Here is a 24789-nt window from a genome sequence, read left to right as displayed (position 1 = left end):
ACAGCTGGAGCACACTCAGATCTCCTGGGCGGGAGAAGGGGAAGGACCCCCAAGAGCTTTTCCTTCCCATTCAGCCAATTACGTCACGAACCTGCCAGGTGAGCCACGGCTGTGAAAGTAACAGTCTTAAGCGAGATATGAAGAATGGCACATAAACAACAAACAAATGGAGGGGAAGTGTCTTTTTGTTGCGAAACACTAATTCCGCATTGCAAAATCTCCAAACCCCCCCCCCCAACAATATAGCACTGGATTTTTATTTTTATTTATTTTTAACAGTCATGAGTTACAGTACTACTGGATAGTACTGGATAGTCCAGTACTATTGGACTCCAAACAGAGTCCCAAGAACCACCTTGTTTCTTTTAAGACTTAAATCACACAGTTCCGCAGGATCAACACTTCGCGGGAAGCAAATGCGTCGCCCAAAGGTTCAAGCCAAAACCACGCACAGCACTGATGCTCTGGCATCACCTTTATAACCTCTTCTCTCTCAAAAATAGTATTGCAAGTTTCGGCTCCCCACCCCTGCCCCACCCCCGCCTCCATCTCCAAAAGTCACTAAAGTGCAAAAAAGATACAGTGGAAGAAACCGATTGGAACGCCCAAAGTAGAACTTCAGGACAAGTGCTTTAAAAAGGTCAACGTCTTTTCCGTGGCACCAGGAGCCCCAAATTTCTTTGGGTACAAGAGGTGCCAGTTCAAGGGTAGGATGGCTCAGCTCCAGGAACTCGGTAAACACCCACAGAAGCGGCTGAGAGGGAGGGAGGGCTGTGGAGCTATTTTGGTTCTGGGTCCGCTCTGCTCATAGGGAGGGAGGGAGGGAGGGAGAACCCCCCCCCTCCAGGAGGTCAGGCCAGCGAAGGAGGCACAAGCCCTGCCTTCCAGGGGCCCAGATTACTTGGCATGGTCAATGGGCTGCTGAAAACGAGCTGAGAGGTACAAGGACTGTCCCAGACATGGACAATCAGTCAGGCTGGACTGAGAAGAGCCATGGAGACAAGTAGCAAGAGTTCAGAAATGGCAGCCAAACCCCCACCGCTGCCTTCCACTTCACCTTTGTCACTCATAAGCACAGCAGTGAGCTGCTGGCTTGCTCCCAGGACAAAAGGCTTCCAGATAAAGAGACCCCTTGGTGCCTGTCCATACCCCAGACTTCCAGACCCAGTAGCCGCAGCCCTTTCTGCAAATTCCCAGTTTTGTTATGGCCACACAGTAGCTGGTCTGGCTTTGGGGGCAGTATCCGAAAGGGCTCCACTCTCTCCTGCGCGGGACCAGCACCATTCTGCAGGGAAGGGGGTGCAAGGGAGGGAAGTTGCCAAGCGGGCCTCACTTATTCACTGCCAGTCCTAGTCTCAGAAAGGGTCACAATAACCAAGGAAGACCAATGACAATATGGACTGCCAGGGAAAGCACGACAATCTTTTCTCTACTGTTCCTTGATCAACACCTGAAAGTAAAACCTGTTTCTAGCCAGAATGTTCACATAACAAATTGGAGGGGGGGGGGGGAAGAGATGTGAAGACAGCCATTCTACTGAGTAGGTGGCTGGAAGCCTCAAAAGCCTTGCTACTGAGGCCATTTTGGGACAGGATTCCCATCAGGAGTCACTGATGGGGTGCAAGTGCCCAGAGCCCCTCCAGAGGTGACTGTTGGTTCTTTCTCAGTCCGCGATGAAAATCCAGTCCCGAAATGGTTTTGAGGAAGAACAACCCTGGGAGTTGTGGACTCTTACTTGTCCAGTTGTGGACAACTACTGAGCATGGACTTTAAAAAGCCCCAGGGCTGTTCTAGGAAGCAACTGTCCATTCCAGACAGGGAGGGGGACGAGGAAGGGGTTTCAGTGCTGATACGATAACATGGCCACTGCTCAGTCCATTCAGGTTTTGCCTTATAATGTTTTATTTAGAAAGGTGCGTGATATAACTTTAATATATATATATCTATTTTTATATATGTATATATATATAATATAAACATGTAATATTGCTAACAGTCAAGCATTAAGAATAAAGGTGCAGACATACCATAAATACTTAGTTTTCTGGTTGTTTCTATGTCTGGTCTAGAGGGTGCCGTCTCCATTTCACATGTTATTCTGCATTCTTACAGTCGGAAGGCAGTGCCCAGACCCCAGTGACACTTCTAATAGTATTGTAAACAAGGGGGGGAGGCAGGCAGGCAATTGTGGGGGGAGGAAGAGGAAGGGAGCTCCTTCTCGTCTGAAACTTTCTTGATCTGTTTTCTACCCAAGGAAAGCAAGTGATCGATTGAGGCTAAGGCACTCAGGAAAGCCTGATTGGTACATGGGCTGCATTTTCACGTTACATTCTTTATTTCTGAGGATTTATGTTTGACATTCTTCCCCTCCTGTTTGGAAGGATACAATCACCACCCACCAAAATCTGCGAACTGTACCATTAATCCTCCTCCACACGCAAGACAGGGTTAGTGCAAAAACGCTCGTCCTCGCCTGGGAGGCAAGGAAACCCCCCACCCACCCACCCCCACTCAAAAGAAACCATTCACATTGTTCAAGTTTCCCTACAGCCTCCAAATTGTCTAAGTGAAAAGAAACAAACAACCAAATAAAAGCCCACCCACCCCCCAAAAAAACCCAAAAAGGTACATGAAGTTGTGCTTGGTATAAAAATATACTGTAACTGTGCAACATGACGACACTCTCAGCAGGTTCTCTCGTCTACGCCATTCAAGTTTCTCTTTTCGTCTGGCTCGTCTTGCCTCCAGGACTCCCAATCAAAGTCCCCTCGTCTGCAGATGGCCCCAGCTTCTCAGGGCAGCAATGCCCAGGGTGATGCCCCCACGCAAGTGGCTCCCGATCCACCCGCCTGGGCCAGACCCAGCCTCTCCAGCCTTCTGCCATCTCACCTCTCTATGCAACCAAAGAGCTAAGAAGTGGCAATCAGAAGAGCATTGGCTGTTTGATACAAAGTCGAGCTGGCTCTGGCACGAAAGAACACTCCAGCCCACCCCTCCCTGTTAGCTGCTGGTGGGCACAGAGGACTTCCAAGGGCTGCAACTGACTCCAGGGCTGAATGCGAAACACGACATGGAAAAATGTCTGTCTCCCCCCCCCAAGGCTGGCAGAGGGCAAAAGGCCAACACATGTGCCTAGAGACTGTGCCCTGGAATAACAGCACAGGCACCCGATTGCCTTTTGGGGGCATTAGGCCAAGAAGGAAGTGGGGGGCTACAGAACTCTGCATGGCCAGGACTCCCTGGATTTCAGGGACAGAAGTGGTGATTAGAGCAAAGAAAGCAGGGAGCTGAGCCACCCTACAAAGCAACAAGCTTGTGGGGAAAGACCCTCCCAGAAAAAAAAAGTGTTCTCTGAAAGAGAAAGTTCCGACTTCAGGAAAGACTACAGAGTCGGAGGAGAAACCATCGCCACCTGCAGAAGGTGTGCCGGGCGTCATGCAAGTCTGAAGGCAGCCGGTCACCTCTTGCACCACTGCCTGCCTCAGCTCAGCCGAAGACTCAGCAGCATTGCAGCTGTTTTGGTTATTTGGGGGATGGATAAAGAAGGGATCCAATTATTTCATTCAGGGTGCAGCACGTGCAAGGAGGAAGCGCGACTACTGCAAGGAGGGGAAGGACAATGGGGGAGAGCCCTGTCTCAGTCCAAAGGACAGGCTCAGAGCTTTGGCTGGGCCAGTGGCTCTTCTTCACAGCTTGCCGTGGTGAACAGGGCATTGTCCAACTTCAAGGTGCCCCACTCCACTTCTGCTGCTCCAGCTCTTAAGCTTGGCTTCAGAAAAAGCACCCCAAATTCAGCACTGTCCCCCAGACCAGCACACACTCGTCCCCCTGCTTCCAACGCCAAAGTCACAGTGTCCAGGCCACATCCTGCCACCGAAGCCCCTGCAGGATGGGCAACCTGGGGTGCGACTGGACAAGCGCCATGGTTCAGACAACTGGAATTGCCTGCCCGGGGAAGGCTTTCGAGGCCTCAGGATCTCCAAGCAATTCCTGAGGCTGGGGGAGGGCTGCCCAGTTTGGGACAGAGACTTTGGCTACTGTTACCCTGCGCATGCCCGATCTCGTCTGATCTCGGAAGCTAAGCAGGTTCAGGCCTGATTAGTACTTGGATGGGAGACCACCTGAAATACCGGGTGCTGTAGGCTTAGACCATGATCTCGGAAGCTAAGCAGGGTCAGGCCTGGTTAGTACTTGGATGGGAGACCACCTGGGAATACCGGGTGCTGTAGGCTTATACCATAGTCTTTTGAAACTGAAGGTTGCGAACCAACCAACCAGGTGGAGCTCAGGAAACAACCTCCCCCCCAATTTCAGGCTGGTCTATTTACCCCTTGTCTACAGCTAAATGACAGGGGGTGGTGGGTGTCACTTGGCCCCTTGCTTGTGACACCAAAACAGCATCCAGTCAGATAGGAAATTGTGGGAGTGGGGAGAGGAAAGTGGAAGGCGGTTTTTATACACCTCTTTCAATGAAAACATTCACATGGCAAAATTGGTTGGTCAACAACCCAGCCTGGATCCCTGTGCAAGTGTATTGTGTGAATGAGTCATCATGTGTCTCAAAACACACAGAGCCAGAGTCCAACAGGATGAGCCCACTCGCCCACAACTTGTCCTTGGGCACAGAGTCTGCCAAAGAACCTCAGGGGAGAAGGTATCAGGACACGCTGGGGATGACGACGACACTCCAACATGATGTCCTCCAACATGAGGCACACACAAGCCTGCTCCCCTCCCCATCTCGCAGGGCCCCCACAGACTCCATCACAACCTGCACCACCCCCAACAGACATTTCAGTGACTCTCATGCCTCAGTTCTGGGCTGTGCCCCTTTGAAAGGGCGGCTCTGCCTGTCTCAGAACATGTGAAGGGGATGCCTGGGACTGTTCCAAAATGCACCCACACATAACACATGCACAAGTGCCCGTCTGCATGTTCTGGGCCAACACAGTGCCCGCACTGTCATTAAACTCCACAAAAGCAGCCGCAGTGCACTGAAACAAAATCCACAGTTTTTCTTCACCATCGTCATCATCATCACCACCACCTGTCACGTATCCTCTCTCCCTCCCCCATCCCCATTCCCCAAGGAGAAGCAGAGCAGGAAGATGCATCCACCCTCACACTAAACTTGCTTTTTCAACCCCTCGTCCCCCAGCTTGTATCTCTTGCACCAAGCAGTGGTTCCCAAACTTTTTTGACTGGTGGCTTCCTTGACATAGTGGCTCATGCCCCCCTTTAGGGCTATAATCCTATACATTGTATAGGGCAGTGTGTTTTTTGCGAGGATTCTGCAGCTCCCCTGGCTGGTTTCCACAGCTTCCCAGGTAGCCATGGCTCAGTTTGGGAACCACTGCACTAAGAAATCACCAGACTACCCTGGCAGACTACCCTGGTCTGGCCTGCAATGCTGCTCTTGACCAGTAGCCTCCCCTCTGGGGAAAAGCACCACCGCCCTCAATCTTTGCAGCACCTTAGAAGAACTGCCTGAGTTGTTCCACTGGCTCCCTTCTGAAATCCTGGGGTTGCCAGACGGCAAAGCCACCCATGACCATTGCTGCCTCACTGCTTCATCTTTTTGGTTGGACTGCCCTGCTTGATTTCTTTCCAAAGACTGAAGCAAAGGTCTAGCTGGAGGTATTTAAACAGAGGCTGGAGGGTCATCTGTTGGGGAAAGTTTAGCAGGGAGACTGCCTGGATTGGCAGGGGGTGGAACTTGCAGAGGGGACCTACAAGATTATCAGTTCAGAGACAGCCTCTCCCCCATCAGAAAAATCCGAGCTACGGCCTTTAGACCAAAGAGCAGCAAATGCAGACCAGCCTACACAATCTTTTCCACTCAGTGCCCTGCTGGGAGATGTCCAAGGAACAAGGCCTCAGACACCTACAGCAATATCCCACCAGGAATAAGTCTGTCCCTGAGTGCAAAACCAGAAGGGTCCCATCAGTGGACACAACATCAACCTTTGCCACGGTCAAAAAGAGTTCAATTCTGGCTCATTTTGCACTCTTTCTGCCAGCAACGTTTCAGAGATCAGAAACACGACACAAGGCAGATCATGGCACACACGGCCCTCATCCACTTCAGGGCAGGCCCCACAAAACAATCTCCTCCGGGAGACTCAGTTTGGAATGCTTTCTGTGGCCACACACAGTGGGAAATGTGGCTCCTCAAGACGCATCCACGATCTGGTTCTCCTTGAACCTATACAGGCATCACTCCAACAGCCACCCTGCACAAGCAGACATCATAGCATAGGATGGTCAGGATTCAGCCCCTGCCGCGCCTCACCCAACAGTGCCCAGCAAAGGCTCAGCCAGGCACGGCAACGGGAAGCAGGCCAATAGAGAAAGGAAGAGAACCTTGCCACGCCAACCCGACAGTCCTTCTTCCCAGCTGAGCACAACCCACCGCAGAGATCTCTGGCAGCGTCTCAAACTGGAGGTGTGCGCAGGCAAGACATCCTGTTCATGGCCACGGCCCATTTTGCCAGATGGGAGAGTCCCTGTCCCCAGGCAAAACAAAATATTCAGGCAATGAAACTGTGCAAGAGACAACACCCCCCTCCCCACCCTGCCCCAACAGCCTGACAACACTAGCCAGAGCTCTGCCCGGCCTGGGACTGATCCCTGTCCTTCTCTCTGCTCTTCCAGTCTCTTGACCCACCCACTCCTGCCAGTTCTTGCCCCAATTTCCCTGGCAAGAATGGTGGCTCAGGAGGGTGGGTGCTGGGTTGCTACGTGACTGGCGATGGGGGTGGGGGATGCAGTCTCGCTGTTTTGAAGTAAGATGCTACAATCTTCTAGACCTGCCTTGGGAGTTATTCAAAAAAGGAGGTCAGGGGTTTTGCGTTTTCCTTACATTGGTGGCCTCAGACCTAGAGTTGCTTACAGTATAACAAATGTGATACTTCCTTCATAAATCTTAAATACAAGCAGAATAAAAATCACATTTTTCTCAGGCAAAAGTAGCAGTTCAGTAGGTAAATGGTTGGGTCACATTTCGGTATTAATAACGCATGCAAGCATCTTAGAGGGGGGAAGACCCCCCCAAAGGCTGACCTCGACACCCTCCGCTCATAGAGTCCCTGCGTAGGCGCCCTCTGGGCGTCTCACAGGCGTCTCCGGCCGGCTGCTGGAGCCCGACCCTTGTTCGAAAGGCTGCGTGGTGCTTTGGCTCTCGGAAGCCATCGCTGCTTCGGGGCCAGCCGACTCCTGGAGGACTGAGCCGGGGCCGTCGGCATCGTCGCCTGGCTCAAACAACTGGCCGGCCGCGCCGCTCTGGTCGACAGTCACCGTGTTAGTTCTCAGGGCCGCCAGAGTCCCAGCCTCACCCCGCCTCTCCGCATAGATCCGCTGCTCAAACATCTGTGCCGTGGAGGGCTGGAACTCGGGGTCCAGGGGAGTGCTGCTGTTGGCAGTGGAGCCCATGACGGAGCGGTACACCTCCATCCCCTCAGGCAGCATGGACTTGATCTTGGGCAGCCACCGCTTGCGGACCCGGCGGGCGTTCGTGCACATGTCGGCCGCGATGACGTTCATCTCGCTCTCCTTGAAGCTCGGGGCAAAATTCTGACAATACACTGCAAAGACAGGGAGCCTTTTCAGCCAAGGTTGGCAAAAGAAGCAGTGAGGCGTGTCACGATCTCTGCAATGAGGCACACTTCCTGACCCTTTTCCCCATTGCAGAGATGGACCCTAAAGCACTGATTGCACAGAGCAGCTCCCCTGAAGCCAGCCAGAGACTGGAAGTATGCAGGAGAGGCTGATCTACTCACAAAGGCTCCAGCCAGACGTGGCTCCTGCGCGCTTTATCCATGGACCTCAACAGCTGGAGCTGGAGCTCTCCAAAGAGCAAGCCTGCAAGCTGCAGCTCAGAGGCACAGGGTGGCCCTGATTCTGCCACCACCGGAGGTTTCAATTAGTGGTTCTGTAACTGCTCAAAGCAGGATTAAGAGGGCAGTTTGCACAGAGGAGGGAAGCAAGAAGTGGCTTCCCCAAAGGATTTGCACTGAGGTGAGTGCTTTCTGACCTCTAAATAATCTGGCTGAGAGATAGTGAGGGGCCAGGTCTGGGAACACCTGCAAACTGTGCAAGTGGTCAAAACCAAGGCAGCCAAAAGCACCTTTCCAAACTGGCTGAAAAGCAACCAAATTGCAAATGCATTTGAAAGTCAACAAGGGTCAAGCAACACAAGCTTGGCAGAAAGGTCCAACTTCACATACGCACGATGGGATCTGAGCTGCCTATGATGGATTAGGACAGCAACCTTGAGGTTGTGGTGGACACGAACTGACAATGTTGATCATGTGCGGCAACAGTGAAGGTGGCAATTCAGGTAAGGACTGAGTGGGAGACACCGCTGATGTGATGTTGCCCTTGTATAAAAGTATGGGGTGGCCATATTCCACATTCCATGCACAGTTCTGCTTACCACACCTCAAGAGCTTGACAAGAGAGAGGGTAGCCCAAACAGATCAGAGGGCTGCAGAACCTTCCTGATGAGGACAGGCTGCAGCGCTTGGAACTTTTTGGCATGGAGAAAAGTTGTAAAGGCAGGATATAATTGAAGCTTATGAAAATATGCCTGGTGTAGAGAAAGAGAGAGAGAGAGAAAAAATGTCTCCCTCTTTTGCCAGACTAAAACCAGGTTGCTCATCCAATGAAACCAACCATCAGGAGGTTCTGGATCCCAAGTGGGGTTTTCTTCACACAGAGCCTCATTAATCTGTGCAACTCATTGCCACTATATGCGGCAATGGCCACTAGATTGAACATCAATGTGACCAATCCTCTTTTAAAACCATCCAAGTTAATAGCCATCGCCATGTGTAGTAGCAATGAATTGCACAGATTAATTAAGCTGATCCTCTTGTGCTTGTTGGTGCTCTTAAAAAGACAGCAGTGACAAAGAATTTCAGGAATCCGACTTGTCGGAACATGTGACTTAATACTGTCACTACTTTCCCCCCTAAAGAGTATTTCAGCTGTGATGGCCTTCAGGAAAGGACACCCACTCTCCATCTTGCCTCAAGCACCCTCAAGCACCACTTACATTTCACAGCATTCAGGACCCGGCTGTCAAGGGGCTTCCTGCTGGGATCGCTGGTGGAGGACCGGATGCCCGTCCCGCAGCTGTTGGCCAGCGTGTTCCTGTGCCAAGAAGAAACCAGAAGCTGCATCACAAGGGCCCGGCTGCCAGCGGTAGCCTCACCCACACCCTCAGCTGGGATCCAAAGCCAGGACGGGGAGCACACCACAGAAGGAAGCCTCTGGACTGGGGTCCTCTGAGATGCGTGGTGGGCAGGGGGGCAGCAGCCCAGCTCTGGGGCCTGCCCCACTTGTGAGGATCTCTTTCCAGGTACCTCTCGTGGGTTTGCAAAAGGTCTGGAGGGAAGGGGACCCCCAAGCCAGCTACCTGCTCTGCTCCTGGCCTGCCTGCCAAGGAGGAGCCGCCCTAGCTGTTCCCCAGGGCAACCCTGCTCCTCCTCCTGGGCAGTGGGTCCAGACACAGGCTGGCTTCCTACTGTGGCAGAGTGTGCTCAAGGAACACACTTCCTCATACCTGTCAAAAAACGTTGCCAGGAGGCGCCTCAGGAGGACTTTGTGTTTCACGCCTGCACACAAGTGGCAGTTCATCAGCTGCCCTCGGGTGATGTAAACACCGGAGCCTGGGGGGAGGGGAAGAGAGTAAAAGATCCATTAAGAAGTTGCACCCAGCCTGGCACTGAAAAGGGCCAATTGAACAAGGCACACTGAAACCCAGACCCCCCCCCCCCCAAACTAAGAAAGGGTGAGACACATCCAGAGGGTTGGAGGAGGAGCCCAAGCTCAAGTCCCTGCCCTCCTCTGGCAGGTCTTGTTGGCAGTAGCCCTGAGGATCTGCTGAAAGGACCCTCCTGGAGCTCCTCCAGGGCGCCACCCTCAGCACAGTTGGTGCTTTGACCGTGCACAGCCTGCCCGGCCTTCTCCAGCAGCGCAATGCCCAGAGGAAGCCCAGTCATGTGTCATGCCTCTGGTTTTGCCAAGCTGTGACACCCTACCCTGCCAGACCCTGCAAGGTTGTGACCCCATCCCTTGTGCCAAGGGAGGCCCTCAAGGCCTGCACCCACCAACAGGCTGCCTGGCTCCTAGCCACATCAGCAGCTCCCAAAAGACAGCCCCCCCACCAACCGGCAACTATCAGCTGCCTATGACTCCAGGAGAGCACCTGAGTGCCCTGGGACTGCAAGCAAGCAGGGCTGAGGACAGGGCTGCATTTTACACACCCAGCATTCTAGACAGGGCCCAGCACCACCACTGAGGATCTTTCCCCATCTGATCTCATGTTAAAAAAAATAAAAACAAAAAAGGCAGCAAACTATTCAGGAGAAACAGAAGCTGAAGGATTCCAAAAACTTGAAACGCAATGAAGGAGGCCATTTTCAGCAAACAGTCCTTTGTTCACATGACTGAGGTCAAGCTGTGTGTGTGATCGCACCCCTGACCTCTTCCAGAGGGGAGGAAGAGGGGCAGCCTGCCTTGGGACACCTCAATTACCTGCAACAAGTTCAAGTTTCTCTCCAGGATCTCCTTCTGAGTAGAGCTTCGGGTGGCAGCGGTAGCCAATCTGACTGATGAGACTCGCAGGGAGCGCCACCAAGTCCCGCCGGATGAGGACACAGGAGCGGCTCTCCAGGGGACCCTGTTCTGGCTTCTCCGGAGGCACTTGAAGGAAAGAGTGGAGGAGGAGAAGTGTTAGCACCACGTGGCAAATCGGGGGGGAAACCTGGACAACCGAATGGCTGACAAAACCTGCTGGTGAGATAGAAGAGCAAGAGAGGCATCAGTGAATCTGAGTATCTCCAGATGCCGAGCCCACAGCTGGAGGGCCTCAGAAGGCTTCCCAGATGCAAGCGGAAGGAACTTCCAGTTCATTCTGACGACTGCCGGTCGATCCGGGAGGCCTCCTGAGGAGGCCAGGCGTGGCACCCAGGTAGGTAATTGCGGCAGCACCCCCTTGTTATCCGCAGAATTCAGTATCTGCGGTATTCGGGATCCTGGAATGTATCCCGTGGATACGGAGGACCCGCTGTACATTTTATGCTTTTCACTCTATATGCAGACACACCCCTTCCTGTTTCTACCCTCCATGCACACTTTTCACGAGGTTGTGAGATGGGCTGAGATGCCAGGTATGTAACTAGGAACTGGAGGGACTTTTGAGAGGCACTTCTGGGTTCTGATTCCTTTGGCAAGCACACTGCAGGACACCCCAATAGGGCTGATCAACAAATGGGTCACAGTAGCTTCCCCCCCCCAGCAATGCCAGCTCCAGTACCGCAGTGAGTGTGCTCTCCCTCTCCACCCTCAATGCCACCAGACCCAAACTTCCACCTGCTCCTCTCTGCCCACCGACTTGCTGCATTGATTCTACTGGTGGTGGAGTTGAGCACTCACCCAGCAGTGCCCTCAAGCACCCAACCTGCTTGTCCTTCCTGACCAGGACCATGCAGCGACCACTTTCAGGGAAGCTCAGGCTGCTACGCTTGGGGGCCATGACCTGGGGACAAGTCTCACTGAGCACAGTGGAACTTCTTCTGAGGATCCTGCCACAAGTTCTCAGGCTCTCCAACAGCAGTCAAGCAGAGGCAAATCTGCTTTGGACATGCCCTGTCAGCCTCTGCTAGTTCCAGTGGCAGAGAGTTCCAAAGGTCTGCTGTGCTCTCTGCAAATCAGCACTTTGCACAAACAACTGCAAGCTACCAGAAGTTGGGACTACTACAGACTTGCCAACTGTGGCCTCCTGGTAAGTGCAGATCTGTGTTTAAGTCGCCAGCCCTTGGAGCTGCCACTGCAGAGGGGAGAGGGCAGCATCCCCCCATGCCCAGGCCTTGCACAGTAGGGCTGCATCCCCTCTGTGCAAAGCCTGCCTGAGCCTCACTGAACCAAAGGGAGTGGAGCTCCAGTCAGTGGCATGTCAAGCACCCAGCCCTTCTATAGCTCCACTCAGTGGCCCAAAGGCCACCGGGTCCCCCCAGGTGACTCTGCCCTTCTGCCCTTGCTACTCCTCCTTCCCAAAGCTGCCTCCTGGATCGCCCCAGGCAACACCTCCTCTCCTTCAAACCCCTCCTTCTCCAAGCCCACCCCCATGGGACAACTGCAGGATCCTCCCCACAGACCCGTCCCTTGCCCCACTTGACATGGTGGACCCTCTCGCTTGAACCGTTGCACCCAGAGGATACCAGGCTGTTCCACATGCACTTTGTGACTCTGTTCCAAGGGACTTCTGGGTCCCTTTTGCATACCCAATGAGCATGGATGCTTTGAGTGAAGTGGCAAAGCTTCTGGGACCTGCAGAAGTCAGTTGGTTGAGACTGGACACACCACAGCAGCAGAGATGTCGGTCTTCTGGTGCTGCTTGTGTTTGGTGCTGAGCAAGAGGCCCTGATCACTAGGTGCCCTCTGGTTCCCTGGCAGAAGAGGCTGGTGTTCAATTTCAACTAGCGAGAATTCTGCAGAGAACACCACTGCAGTTTCCACTCCTGTCCACGAACTGGGCAGACATCAAGGAGGATTGTTCGGGGGGGGGGGGATGTTTCTGGGCTGAGAATGCCACCCACGGGGCAAAGGGGGGAGAAGGAGAGAGAACCCCATTTCTGTGCGGATGGTGGCGAGGGAGGCAGAAGTCTCTTCTTTGCACAAAGGGATAAGGAGGTCTTGCTAGAACTGGTGATCAATCTCTGGGTACATTTGCTAGAAGTTATTTTCTATCATTCCAGGGCAGGAATTTGGCTTTGAGATACTGTCTAGGACCTTCTACATAATAAGCGCGGGGGGAGGTAAGTTTATCTTACGCTCAAGAGTGTAACCCTGGAAGGAAAATGACCAGAGAAAGGAAGAATCTGCTTTAGGCCCAATACCAGAGAGAGAGAGAGAGAGAGAGAGAGAGAGAGAGAGAGAGAGAGAGAGAGAGAGAGAGAGAGAGAGAGAGAGAGAGAGAGGTGGATAACTTGCTCTGGGGGAGAGAGACTGGGTAAGCACCCTGCTCTTCATTCCTCTGGACTATTTTTGATACCACTGGCAAGGCTGCCTTCCACATCTCCTACCTGGGCTGGGACCACTTTGTGATAGGGTCCTGAAAGAATGCTGCTCCAGTCCATTGCAGCTACACTGCAGGTGGGGGTGTCGCAGTGCCCTACTTTAGCACTGCTCAGCGTTCACAGGGCACTGCTGGGCAAGGCTGACTGGGCATCCCAGTCAGTGCCTATTTGAGCTCTTGGCTCTCCCTCTCCTACCCTTCTGAACCTGGCAAACATGTTGGTGCTCTGAACCAGCCTGGATCCAGCAGGGGTCAGGCCAGGAGGCCAGGTTCCAGGGGAGCCCAGTGGGGTTGGGGGTAAATACTCCCAGGTCCAACTCTGCTCTGCAGCCTGCTTTGTCCTGAATGGAAGATTTGGGATGGGGCTGCCAGTGGAAGCTACTGATGGAGGCCAGCCCCTGCCTGGAACTACATGTGCTCCCAACTGTCCTTGGGGGCGTTGCAAGCTCCTGTGGGTTTTCTGGCTGCATCCTAAGATACTGGTTTGGATCCTCAAAGCCCTCAATGGCTAAGGTGCCCAGAGGACTGCCTGCTCCCACACAGACCTCCTGCTGGCTGCTGAACACCTGTGATCCTGCACCTTTTCTGCAGTGGCTCCTTGAGGGAGGGAAACGTGGGAAATGAGGCTCCTCAAGGGAACACCACTCCTCTGTCCACTCCTTCACAAAGCAGACCAACACACTCCTGCCCAGAGGTCTGCTGAGTGAGGGCTCATTCTTGAGCAGCAGAGTTGAGGATGGGGAGCATCCAGTCAGTACAAAAACCTGAAAGTTCTGCTCCTCGTGCTGCTGGGACGCCAGATGAGGTCTAAGGCAGAGCTCCCCTTGGCCAGTCACGTTTCAGATAACTCCAAAGTAGTAGTAGTAGTAGTAGTAATAGTAGTAGTAGTAGTAGTAACTTTATTGTCATTGTGCTACAACACGCATCATAATATAAAAACAGTAGACCATAATGCCCAGGAGCAGGGCAACAACTATATCGCCTTATTCAATATGGCTGTGGAATAAAAACTGTTCAGGAGTCGTGTGGTGCTGCTCTAATAGTTCTGTATCGTCTACCCGAAGGCAACAGTTCAAAGAACTTATGAGCCGGATGGAAGGGGTCTCTCAGAATACTATGTGACTTCTGCAGACAGCAGAAGTATAGATGTATAGATGTCCTCCAAAGCTGGTAGATGAAGGTTGATGATCTTATTAAGAGATCTTAATAATTCTCTGCAGAGCTTTTTTGTCCCCTGCAGAGCAATTTCCTTACCACACCAAGATATCATAGGTTAGGACACTCTCAATGGTGCAACGATAGTAAGACGCAAGCAGCTGCTGTGACAAATTTAACCTCCCAAGCTTCCTCAGAAAATATAACTGCTTTTGTGCCTTTTTTATCAACACGCTGGTGTTAATAGTCCATGAGAGGTCCTCTGTGATGTAAATACCTAGCAATTTGAAACTAGCAACCCTCTCCACCGCCTCACCATTTATGTATAATGGTGTGTGTACATCCCTCTTTTTCTGGAACTCAATTATAGGTTCTTTAGTTTTTTTATGTTAAGTGAGAGATTATTTTCTTTGCACCACAATAACAACTCCTGTACCTCCTACCTATAAGTAGACTCATCATTCCCGCTAACAAGCCCCACTGCTGTAGTATCATCTGCAAATTTTATAATTAAAATTATAAATTATAACATATAATTATAAATTATAATTAAAATTAAAAGAACAGTGTTTTGTGTCCAGGGTCAGGAGTCAGGGTGCTCAACTGCTTTTTTCCTCATTCTTTTGCCACGTAACCCTTCATGCGACTTGGCTCACTTTCTCGGTCAACTCAGGATGTGCCTTTGGGACACCTGGGGCAGGAGTGCTTTCAACACATGGAGAGCTGAGCGTGTCCTGGGGCTGCAGCCAAGTCACATTTCACCCTAAGGGGTTATGCAAATCAGGGAATTTCCTTTCCAAGAACAAAAACGTTCCAGGATTTTTAAAAACTCAAGCATTTCAGAGAAGAAGTACAGGTGCCTACAAATTCACCTGCCTGCCAAAATGCATTGAAACTATACCTGAAGGTGCCTTCCTGCACTTCCCCACCATGGCCTCCATGGTGTGCAGGCTTCCACTGGCCTGCACTTTCCCTTCATCTTTCAACCTCAAGCCTCCTCTTCTGCAAGCCAGGAGCAACACTGAAGTTGGTGGCTTGTCAATCTTTAACGAAACGTATGCTTATAAATGCCAAACTTAAAAATTTTAATAATCAACCTCTTGCAAAGTTTATCTTACGCTCAAGAGTGCAACCTTAGGCTAGTTTAACAAAAGCCTTGCCTGCTGTGCATGCAATTTCCAAGCCTTTGACAACCAGCCTCTTGCAAAGCTTATCTTCAGCTCCAGAAGCCAACTCCACCGCAAAAAATTAAGACTCCCAAACTAACGAAGCAAGGGAGGTCATCAGAGCAGCCCTTCTGCTTGTTAATTCTAAAGACTGAATTCATTCATTTCGGACAGAACCAAGCATAATTCGTGAGACTGAAGAACAGTTTCTCTGCCTGCATAACATGGAAGTTAAGGCAGGCTCTTTATTTTGACATTTTTCCACACCTTTGGGCACAGGAGTGAATTTGAAGTGGCCTCAGATGACATCTCAGAAGAACCATGTCCTTCTTTCCAAAGGCATGCAAAGTTTCTTGCCATATTCAGGACCCATCCAGCATACTCCTTGGTCCTGAGTTTGCCAGCCCCTTTCACTCCTCCATGCACGTTGGAGGGAGGGCCTCCTGGCTTCAGCACATAAAACCCCCAACGCAACTTAATAGCAACAACCCCTCACCTCACTTTGGTTTCATCAGAAACATGGTGAACAGAAGGTTCATCCAGGGCCTGAAACAGCAGGTGGAACACAAATCGATCATTGCCTCATCAAGGCTGGTCTCAGCAGTGGCACTGGACATTGCTTGGTGAGCTTGTCCCATCTCCTGCACAAGCTTCCTGGGACTGGTCTGGGGGGGGGAGTGGCGTGGTACCCTCCTTTCTTGTTTGTCATTGCCCCTTCCCCCAGCCTACTGCCTGGGTGTGCGTGCGGTGTGTGTCTCCAACACCTGAGAGCTCCCACACCAGGCAGCCTGCAGGAGGCTGGCCCAGAGGAAAGATCTCCGCACCTCCCTGCTATGCTCAAGACCCAATAATTTCCATAGTGTCCTTTTCAGAGAAATCAACCCCACAGTTACACCTTATTGCCAAGTCCTCTCCAAAGGAGGAGGAGCTGTAGGGCTGCACCACTGAACAATCTAGGCTGCACTGTCAGCCAGGAAGCAAAACAAACAGAGTCCCTCCTCCTCCTGGAGAGAAAACAGACAGGCACAGACACACATGAGTCCTTTAGGCCTCCTTGCAGATTCACACGACAGTGGCGTGGCCGGAAAAGGGTTGAACCAAGAGGGAGAGACCCCCCAGCTCACTATCAGAAGCTCCCCCATCTATTTGACTTGCATCTCTTCCTCCCACCCCAACATTCCTCCTTGGCAGACACAGGCAGGCAGAGGCTTGCACCTGGGGCAGGTGTGCTTCCCCTCCTTCAAGTGTGGGTTGCATGAGATTCAAACACTTTCCCCAAATGCCAACATGAGCTAGTCCAAGAAAAGCCCAAGAAAAGTCTGAGGAGGGGGAGGCTGGAGGTTGGGTGCACTTGAGGACTCACTGGGCCGTGGGGGGGGAGGGCTGAGATGAAGGTGACAACAAGTGCCTGGGCTATGCCTGGGCTATGCACTTACCTGCATAGCCACCTGTGGACTTGATGTACATTTGCCCGTACTGCTCCTCCACCATGGTGTCATAGGCCTCGTCCTCGTCCTCTTCCTCCTCGTTGTGATAAGAGGTGGGGCTGTCAGTGGTGGGGATGCTGCTGGCTCCGGGGCTCGTCCGCTCCCCCTGCGAGTACTGCGCCTGCGGGATGCTCGGAAGGAGGGTGGTCAGGTTGGGCACACCGTAGTAGGAGACGCGGGACAGCTTGAGCGGGGCGGTGCTGGCAGAGCCCCCCCCACCCAGGTCCCGGAGCCCAGGCTCCAGGGACCGCTTGGCAGGCAGGCAGGCCGTGGCCGCCGGCTGCAGCTCCAGGTTCTCGTGCTTGACCCGGGTGAGCAGCGGGATAGGCATCGAGGGGGACATGACGTAGGGTGCGGAGGCCGGCTGCAGCGGGTTGCATGGGCTCTGTGGCTCCGAGCTGGGGTCCTCAATCACAGCAGTCTGGGAGTCACAGTGCGGGGAGCTGACTTTGAACATCAGGTCCGTTCCCTTCTCCACAATGTGCTGGATCTGCAGGAAACCGGCTGTGTACATGACCACCAGCTGCTCGCTGGCAGCCATGGTCAGCTTGCCTGTGTAGCAGAAGGAGAGGATCTGCTGGAAGCAAGCTGGGGGCACCGAGCCCGGGAGCTCGAAAGCGCTCTTGCTGTTCCCGCTGAAGAGGTCCCGGAAGTAGAGGCTGCTGGCGGCCAGCACCGCCCGGTGCGCCTTGAAGGCCTGGCCCTTCACCAGGATGGAGACATCGCAGTACAGGCCCAGCAGCCGCTGCTCGTTCAGGGAGCCCAGCACCGTGTTCCCAAAGTTGGGGATCTCAATGTGCAGCATCTGCGACATGGCTCCGCCGGTCCTCACGCGTCCAGTGCAGCAGTGGCATCCAAGAGGGGGGGGCACATCTGGGGGGAGGGAAAAAGAATGTTGGAAAACAAACAACAACAAACAGGCAGAAGGGGAGGCAGCAGCAAAACTCCAGCTGAGAAATCAAGCTCCCGAAGGAGGGCTGGTTCTGCAAATGGCGCTGAGGCTGGCCGGAGCACTTGCTACCTGGAAGCGTTTTGTGAGACCTGCTCCAAACAAGGGCTGAGAGAAAGTTGAGAGGACGGGGACAAAAGCTTGGTGGAGCACTGCCCAGCACATGAATGCAACACACACCAAGCAGAGCGGAGGAGCTCCTCGCTTGCTCAAGCCAAGTCCTGGGGTCGGACTGTTGAAATGGCCCCCTGGAGCAATTCTGGGGACCCTCCTCAAATCGGAGTGGCCAAACGTCTTCCCCGAAGGGAGCAGCAACCCTTCCGGAGCCCGCAACTGCAACCCGATGCATTTGCTAGGAAGGGGAAACGCGGTGTCCTTCTGCAAGCACAGTCAGTATTTGAAGGAAAAACAAGTCTGGCCAGGGAATCAAGCTTCACCAGCCTCAAACCAGAATCAGGGCACTGCTAAATTGTGGGGAGTGGGGTTGGGGGGCCTGGGCCTTTCATAACAGAGCTTTGGAAAGATGCCCCTGAAAGCAGCGAGGCGCAAAACCATCCCAGATCCCCAACAGAAGCCACTACAAAGGCAAACCCCACTTTCCAAAAGGGAGTTCAAGCTTGAGATAAAGGAGAGAAAAAAATGTGTTGACAATGTAAGACTGCAGCCACCCCACCCCCCAGAATCCTGCAAGGTGCACTGAAACCACAGGTCAAGCACTGCCGCAAGTTCTCAACACACAGTGTTTGGGGGGGGAGTGCAGAGGGGGTCTCCACGTAGCTAGAACCTACTCCTTGCCCAGCAAATCTAGCCCTTCTAAACTGTGGGACTCTGAAAGGAGTCAAGGCGAGATCTGACAGTCGCCCTGCCATCAAATGGGGGTGTGTATGGGGGGTGCAGAGGGGGGGCGGTGAGAAAAAGGCTGCCTGCCTGCGGTCACTAGCAGTCATGCCCGACTTTGCATCAAAACTGCAGCAGAGCAGAGCCCCATCCCGCCGCCCTTCCCCGCACATGCACCAAAGCCAGGCAGCAAGACGGAGGCGACAAGGCAGAATCCCCTCCGGCCAGCAAAACTCCAAGCACCCCCCTGCCCTGTCCCTCCCCCAGAGCCCAGGGACATAAGGCCCAATCTAATGTATGTCTACTTGAAAGTAAGCCCTATTTAGTTCAGAGTGGTTTACTCACAGAAAAGTGTGTACAGAATTACAGCCATAAACTCCCGAGGACTTGCATGGAGCCCCCCCCCCCCGCTGGCACACCCAGCTGCAGGGAAAGGCCAGTGCCAGAAACAGAGATCTGCTCCACTTTGGCCAAAAAACATCGTTCCCCCTCCCCCAGCAGGTCCTCTCTGGGCGACTTTGGAAGTTCAATGGGATCCAGAAGTCCAAAGGCCCCCCTCCTGTAAACTCCAGCACAGGGCAGTTCCTTTCACCCCCAGCCCCCCCACTCTGTCCGCAAAGGTGCAATTCCAGGCAGCCATTTCTGTGGTGCAACTGCAGCGACCGGTGGAGGGTCACTGGGACCAGTGGAGGGTCACACGAGGGACCAGCTGACGCACCTGCAGGAACTTTTCTGCCCGGGACCCATCGCCAGCCCCATGTCTTGTGGGGACCTACCTTCAGACGTGGGGGGCCCACCTGGCAGGGTCTCCCCCTCCTTGCAGCAGCAGGGAAGTAGTAGATTCAGGCTAGCCCCCAGCACAGCCTCCTCCTGGGGCGCCTCTGCAGCTCTCCCGGCCTCTCTGTCAGCGCTTCCCAGCAGCAGCAGCAGAGGTGGTGGTGCAGAGCATCACTGCGCCCAGGCCGGATGCAACTCAGCATTCAGGCCACCGGATGAATGGAGTCCTTTGATGCGGGACCCGCTGGAGTGCGCGCCAGTGGCAGAGCGGAGCCCTGGAGGGGGGAGAGAGCGAGACATGTCAGGGCCGGAGGAATGTGCGCCTGGCCAGCCAGTGGGGTTGGTGCAGGGCAGACTTTCTGATGAGTCACTGCCAGGCAAACAAAGATGGCAGGGAGACTGTGCGGGTGAAGCCGAGCGCTGCTGCCCCAGCAACCGGGACGGCTCTGGATTGATGTGGCCGCTTTGCATCTGGATGACGCCTCCCCTCCCCTCCTCCTCCTCCTCCGCCACCAGCGCACCAGCAGAGTGGCAGAGCATGTGAAGGATTCCAAACAGTGTCTGCAGAGTTGGTGCAGCAGCCCCCTCCCTCCTTCACTCCTCCAGGGTGCGAAGAGAGCAGGCAGCCGAGGAAGCACCACCAGGAAGCAGAACTAGGCCAGGAATCAGACAACCCCCACCCCCTCCCCAGAAAGAAACACAGTGCCCGATGCTCAGTGCCGGCCAAGCACTCGCCTCTTCCTCTCCTCCCAGCAAGCTGGGCAACAGCAGGCATGTAACAAGCAGGGCAGCAGCCGCCATTCTCACAGGACCAGAGCCTGGCACCCTCCTGCCTCCCAACCCCCTGGACTCGGAAGCACTCCAGCTCCTAGGACCAGCCCTGAGCCCACTGGGCCATCAGAGCCCCACTGGCCCATCTCATCCAGCTTCCTGCATCTCGCAGTGGCCCACCAGATGCCACACAAGACAACAGGATCTAAAACCAGGAGGTTGTGTATACCCATTCCTGGCTTGTCACCTGTGATTGACTTTTCCTCCATCAATCTGTCCAATCCCCATTTTAAAGGCATCCAGGCCAGATGCCACTCTGTGGCAAGGAGTTCCACAGATTAAACACATGCTGGGTAAAGAAATATTGCCTTTTCTCCCACCACTCAATTTCAGTGGATGCCCCCTGGTTCTGAGTTGCACAAGAGGGAAAAGAGACACTCTGTCCATCCCCTGCATAATTTTAGATGCCTCAATACTGAGGCACCACAAGCCCCTTGTAAGGAAGGCAACGACCCCCTTCCCCAGAGACTGCTTGTAAACACCCCTCCCCCCATAGCTTCTATAGGCACCCTCCTATCTTCAGATTGTAATCTCTTTGGGAGCAAAGACCTATCTGTTGTTGCTGCTCAAATCACTCTGCAACATAAAGCATCTCTCCAGGGTTCTCCAATTCATCACTAAATCATTAAGGAGTTGCAGCTTGTGGGGTTCTGAGCCCCACAGCCAAGGCCCGCAAGTGCATCTCCAGTAGGTCACACATCACTGGCATGGGGGACAAAGCCAGCTTCCCCACAGAGAGGGAAGGAGGGTCGGGGCTCTTTCTTCCCCTCTGCCTTGGAGCCCATGGCCTGCCTCCTAGACTGAAATGGGGGGGGGGGGAGAAAAGAAAGAGTGCAATATATGTGCAATTGTACTCTCTTGAATACAATATATGGGGGGCAACAGAGACATGGGAGTCTGCAACAGCAGGTGACAAAGGAGGACAGACTCCACCTTTATCAGAAACTCATGCTCAGGATTTGTTGGGCTCTGGGTTAGAGTACCAGGAGGCAAGGGGGGCAGGAAGAGACCTGCCAACTGTGATGGGGGCCTGGGACATCACTCCTCCACCAAGCAAGGACGAAAGTTCTCCCCCAGCCCCAGCTTCTGTATGAGAAGGAAGAGACTCATACAGAAGCAGGCCCAGGGCATGGGAGGGAGAGCCACCCTGCCCCATTTCTGCCAACCCCTCCCTCTCTGGCCCAACCATAAGGCCAACTTTCGGCCTCAGGCACCCACTTCTATCTACCTGCTTGTCAGTGACCCTCCTCCTCCCATGCCCTGAATTAGAAAAGGAAAAGGGGGACAGGCAGAAGGATAGGGCAGAGGACAGCAATGAGAAGAGTGTTGGAGAGGTGGAAGCTGTAACAGGGTACTGGGGGGGACGGGGGACAGCGTTTGTCAGGCTACCTCAAATGGCCAGAGGCCTTGGGCTGGCCCTGGTGAATGACCACCTGGGTAGACTCCATGAATCAACACGACCAACCGTGGGACACACAACAACAGGCGCACATGTGGACCGAGGCTGCCCCCCATGCACTCAGGATGGCATCTCATGGCTCTTGAGCGCGACCAGCAACTGCAAGAAACCTTGAGCATTCAAAGGGGACAATTCCCCCCTCAAGGGTGGGGTGAGTGGTGCATGTGGGTGGGACATGGCTGGCCCTCTGGGGCTGTGAGACACCCAGAGACGCTTCCAAAAGACACAAGAGCAGCTGAGTCAAGGCTCATTTACACAGTTCCGTTGTCATGCAGTTTGCATCCTCTGCACAGTATTTTCACAAACAGAATGGAAGGTGCCAAACTGCACTTGGCAGGCAGGCCTCGCCGTTGAATGCCGTGTTTTCACTTGAAATTGTTGCCCTCAACTGTAGCAAACCAATTCCAGGGCTGGAAAAGTAGAACGATGGAAGCTTTGGGAAACCAGGCAGAGCGTCACGAAACGGAAGGGTGCGCCTCCCACGGCCTTTCCCACTCTCCAGAATCCAAGTCCTGGACTTGCTCATGCGGGAAAGAGAGTTGCCCACAGGTCTGCCATGACCCGTTTCCGCCTCAGCCTGCACCAAAAAGGCTATTTCGGCAAACAGAGCACCTGTCCTGGCACTGGGCACAGCAGGCAGTCTGACCACCCCTTTACGATACACGGGTGCATGGCTGCAGCAGGTGGGACGATGACCCGTTCCATGCACAGCAAGGGCGTGCAGGTAGGGCAGCTGCACTGTACTTTTTTTTCCTTTCCACTAATAAAGAAATGGGAAAAAATGTCTGAGTCTCCAGTTTCCAGCTGGTTTTTCATCCAGATCCCTCTGAGGCTGCAAGGGCCTGAGGAACAAGACTGCTTTACAACAGTCTCCTCAGTGCCAGGAGGGCCAGCTTCCTTGTTCCAGCCCTTTTGGCTGACAGCTTCGATCATTCCAAAACTTTCCACCAATTGCTGCCGACACTTATGGCAGACGCAGCCCATCGCATCAATCCAGTAAGCCCTGAGTTGGGCCGGCCCAACTCGAGATCCCTCTTGGATGCCACCTTCCTTCCTTCTAGTGGGTGGATTCTATATAGCTAGCACATGGTGGGAGATGGGGCATGGACGGACAGCATCAGGCTGACAGCTGCCCCAAGGGCTCCTTCTCTACAAGAGGAGAAAGGACACCTTTTCCCACCAAGCACAGTGTGGTCCAGTTCATTGTCTTGGCCAGCTCAGACCCATCTTTGGGCGGGGGGAGGGGTCCTCCAAAACACAAAGAACAGTGCCAAGACTGCTAGTAGTATTTCATGCTGGTTCCTCACCTAGAAAAGCAAATTCTAAAAGCACACCCAGGCTGAGATAGGGAGAGAAGCTGGTTCTGCTGGGGGGGGGGGGGTGCTGCAACACAGAAACACTCAAGAGGAGGAGGAGGGATCAGGGGAGAAAGTTGTAGAGGCGAGACTTGCAAGGGTCCCATGCCCAGATCTGGGGAGAAGATGGAGAATGAGCTCCACTTTTTTGGCTACCTCATTGTGTAACAGCTACCGTTGCACAACGAAGTAGCCAAAAAAGTAGGAAACACGCCCCCCCCCCCTCGCTTCCTCTTTGACAGAGGATTTGATGGTTTCCAACAGCAGAACAGCTCAGTCAAAGGAAAGTCGGGGGGGGGGGATGATTTGGGCAGCACACCTTAATTATTTAAGATCCTCAGAGCCACTCAGGAGGCAACAGGAAGATAGCAAACCTGGAGAACGGACCTCTTCCAAGGCTTAGCTCCATCCCAAAGGTCACCCAAAACCTGCATTTTAATTGATGGGCTCCAATGCAAACTCCAAAAAGCCCCCCAGGGGAGATGCTGACCCCCACAAATGCCAGGCCTTCTGCAGTCTGCCCCCTTCCAAATCCCTGCACTTTAACAGAACCATGAATCCTTACAATGCGTCAAAAAGCTACAAGTGAATGGAAACTGTATTTATTTTTTAATATTATTGTTATTTACTTAGAGAAACTGAGTTGCCTTGAACCGGAGGGAGGAGAAGAAAAAACCACAGAACAGCAACCCAGAGGCCAAGCTGCTGATGGAGACTGGGAAGGCGGCTCAGCACAGCGCGGCTCAGCTCAGCCTTCAGTTCCTTGCCTAGCACGGTGCGGGGACGGCTTTTCCCCTTCAGCAAGTTGCTCCATGAGTCAGCAGGAACACACATGAGGAACGCAGCCTGGTTGCAATGCAACAGAAACCGTTTTTAAAAAAAGTTGCAGGCAGGTACACTCCTGGGAAGGAGGAGGCCCTGCTTGAAGGCCACTGGGTCCTTCCCCTTCTATGAAAAGACACTGGGAAAGAGGCACAGGCTGGTGGCAGCCCAGCTCCGACAAACGGCCTCTTGCACACCTTTCTGCAGAGCTGCACAGGCAGATCCACAGCGAGTCCAGTGCCAAAGACCCTCCCCCTGCACACACTGTGCCAGCTTTGCTCAAGGCAGCCCTCTGGTTCAGGCAGGTCCCCAGCCCAGCTCGGCCCAGCCCCACAAGTAGTTTGGCTGTAGCATGAGACCTCCAGGGCACTGGAGGAGGGCTGTGGAAGCCATGGACCCACCCTGGTTCCTGGCCTTCGGCCACTCTGCATTCTTCATCTTGCAATATTTCGGGCCTTTCCCATTTCCAAAGCCAGGGTGGCGGCAAAGATGGTCTCTGTTCAAAGATGCACTAGCGAGGGAAGCACAAGAGTCTTTTGAGGACACGGATCAAGACCCTCCAGGGCAGCCACCTCACTGGCAACCTCAAGCAGGAAAGCTGAGCCATTCTCCCCAGGTGCACCTAGGCCCCTCCCCCCATACGACATGGGTGGCTGTCAGGAGGGCGCATGCAGGCCTGGCCTTCACAGGAGAATGGGCCCAGGCCTTGACTGATGCCACCGCACTCATGCAACAGAGACCCACATGCTCCCCCTGCCCCACGCCGCAGGTGGTCTAGGAGCCACTCCCTTGGGGCTACTGCCCTTTGGGGTCCCAAGTGTCATTTTGCATGGCTGCCAAGCCTGGAAGGTGTCCAGCTCTTCTCCAGCT

The 24789-nt window shown here is 53.6% G+C and overlaps 1 protein-coding gene across 1 annotated transcript in view; it reads right to left on the bottom strand.

Moving 5' to 3' along the window:
• Positions 1-4200: 4200 nt before the first annotated feature.
• NACC2 (NACC family member 2) overlaps positions 4201-24789 on the bottom strand; it is a 54390-nt gene continuing 33801 nt past the window's right edge. Inside the window, exons 2-7 of the mRNA XM_066610683.1 lie at positions 19452-19727; positions 16839-17762; positions 10540-10707; positions 9566-9671; positions 9056-9153; positions 4201-7583 (exon numbers count right to left, since the gene is read on the bottom strand). Of these exons, the coding sequence (XP_066466780.1) occupies positions 7078-7583; positions 9056-9153; positions 9566-9671; positions 10540-10707; positions 16839-17703 (1743 nt within the window). The 5' untranslated portion in view covers positions 17704-17762; positions 19452-19727 and the 3' untranslated portion in view covers positions 4201-7077. The remainder of the gene's footprint in view (positions 7584-9055; positions 9154-9565; positions 9672-10539; positions 10708-16838; positions 17763-19451; positions 19728-24789) is intronic.

This window comes from Tiliqua scincoides, chromosome 16 (genome assembly GCF_035046505.1).
Source record: "Tiliqua scincoides isolate rTilSci1 chromosome 16, rTilSci1.hap2, whole genome shotgun sequence".
NCBI classification, from domain to species: domain Eukaryota; kingdom Metazoa; phylum Chordata; class Lepidosauria; order Squamata; family Scincidae; genus Tiliqua; species Tiliqua scincoides.
The sequence above is the reverse complement of the archived record's forward strand: the minus strand, read 5'-3'. Positions and strand labels throughout refer to the sequence as shown.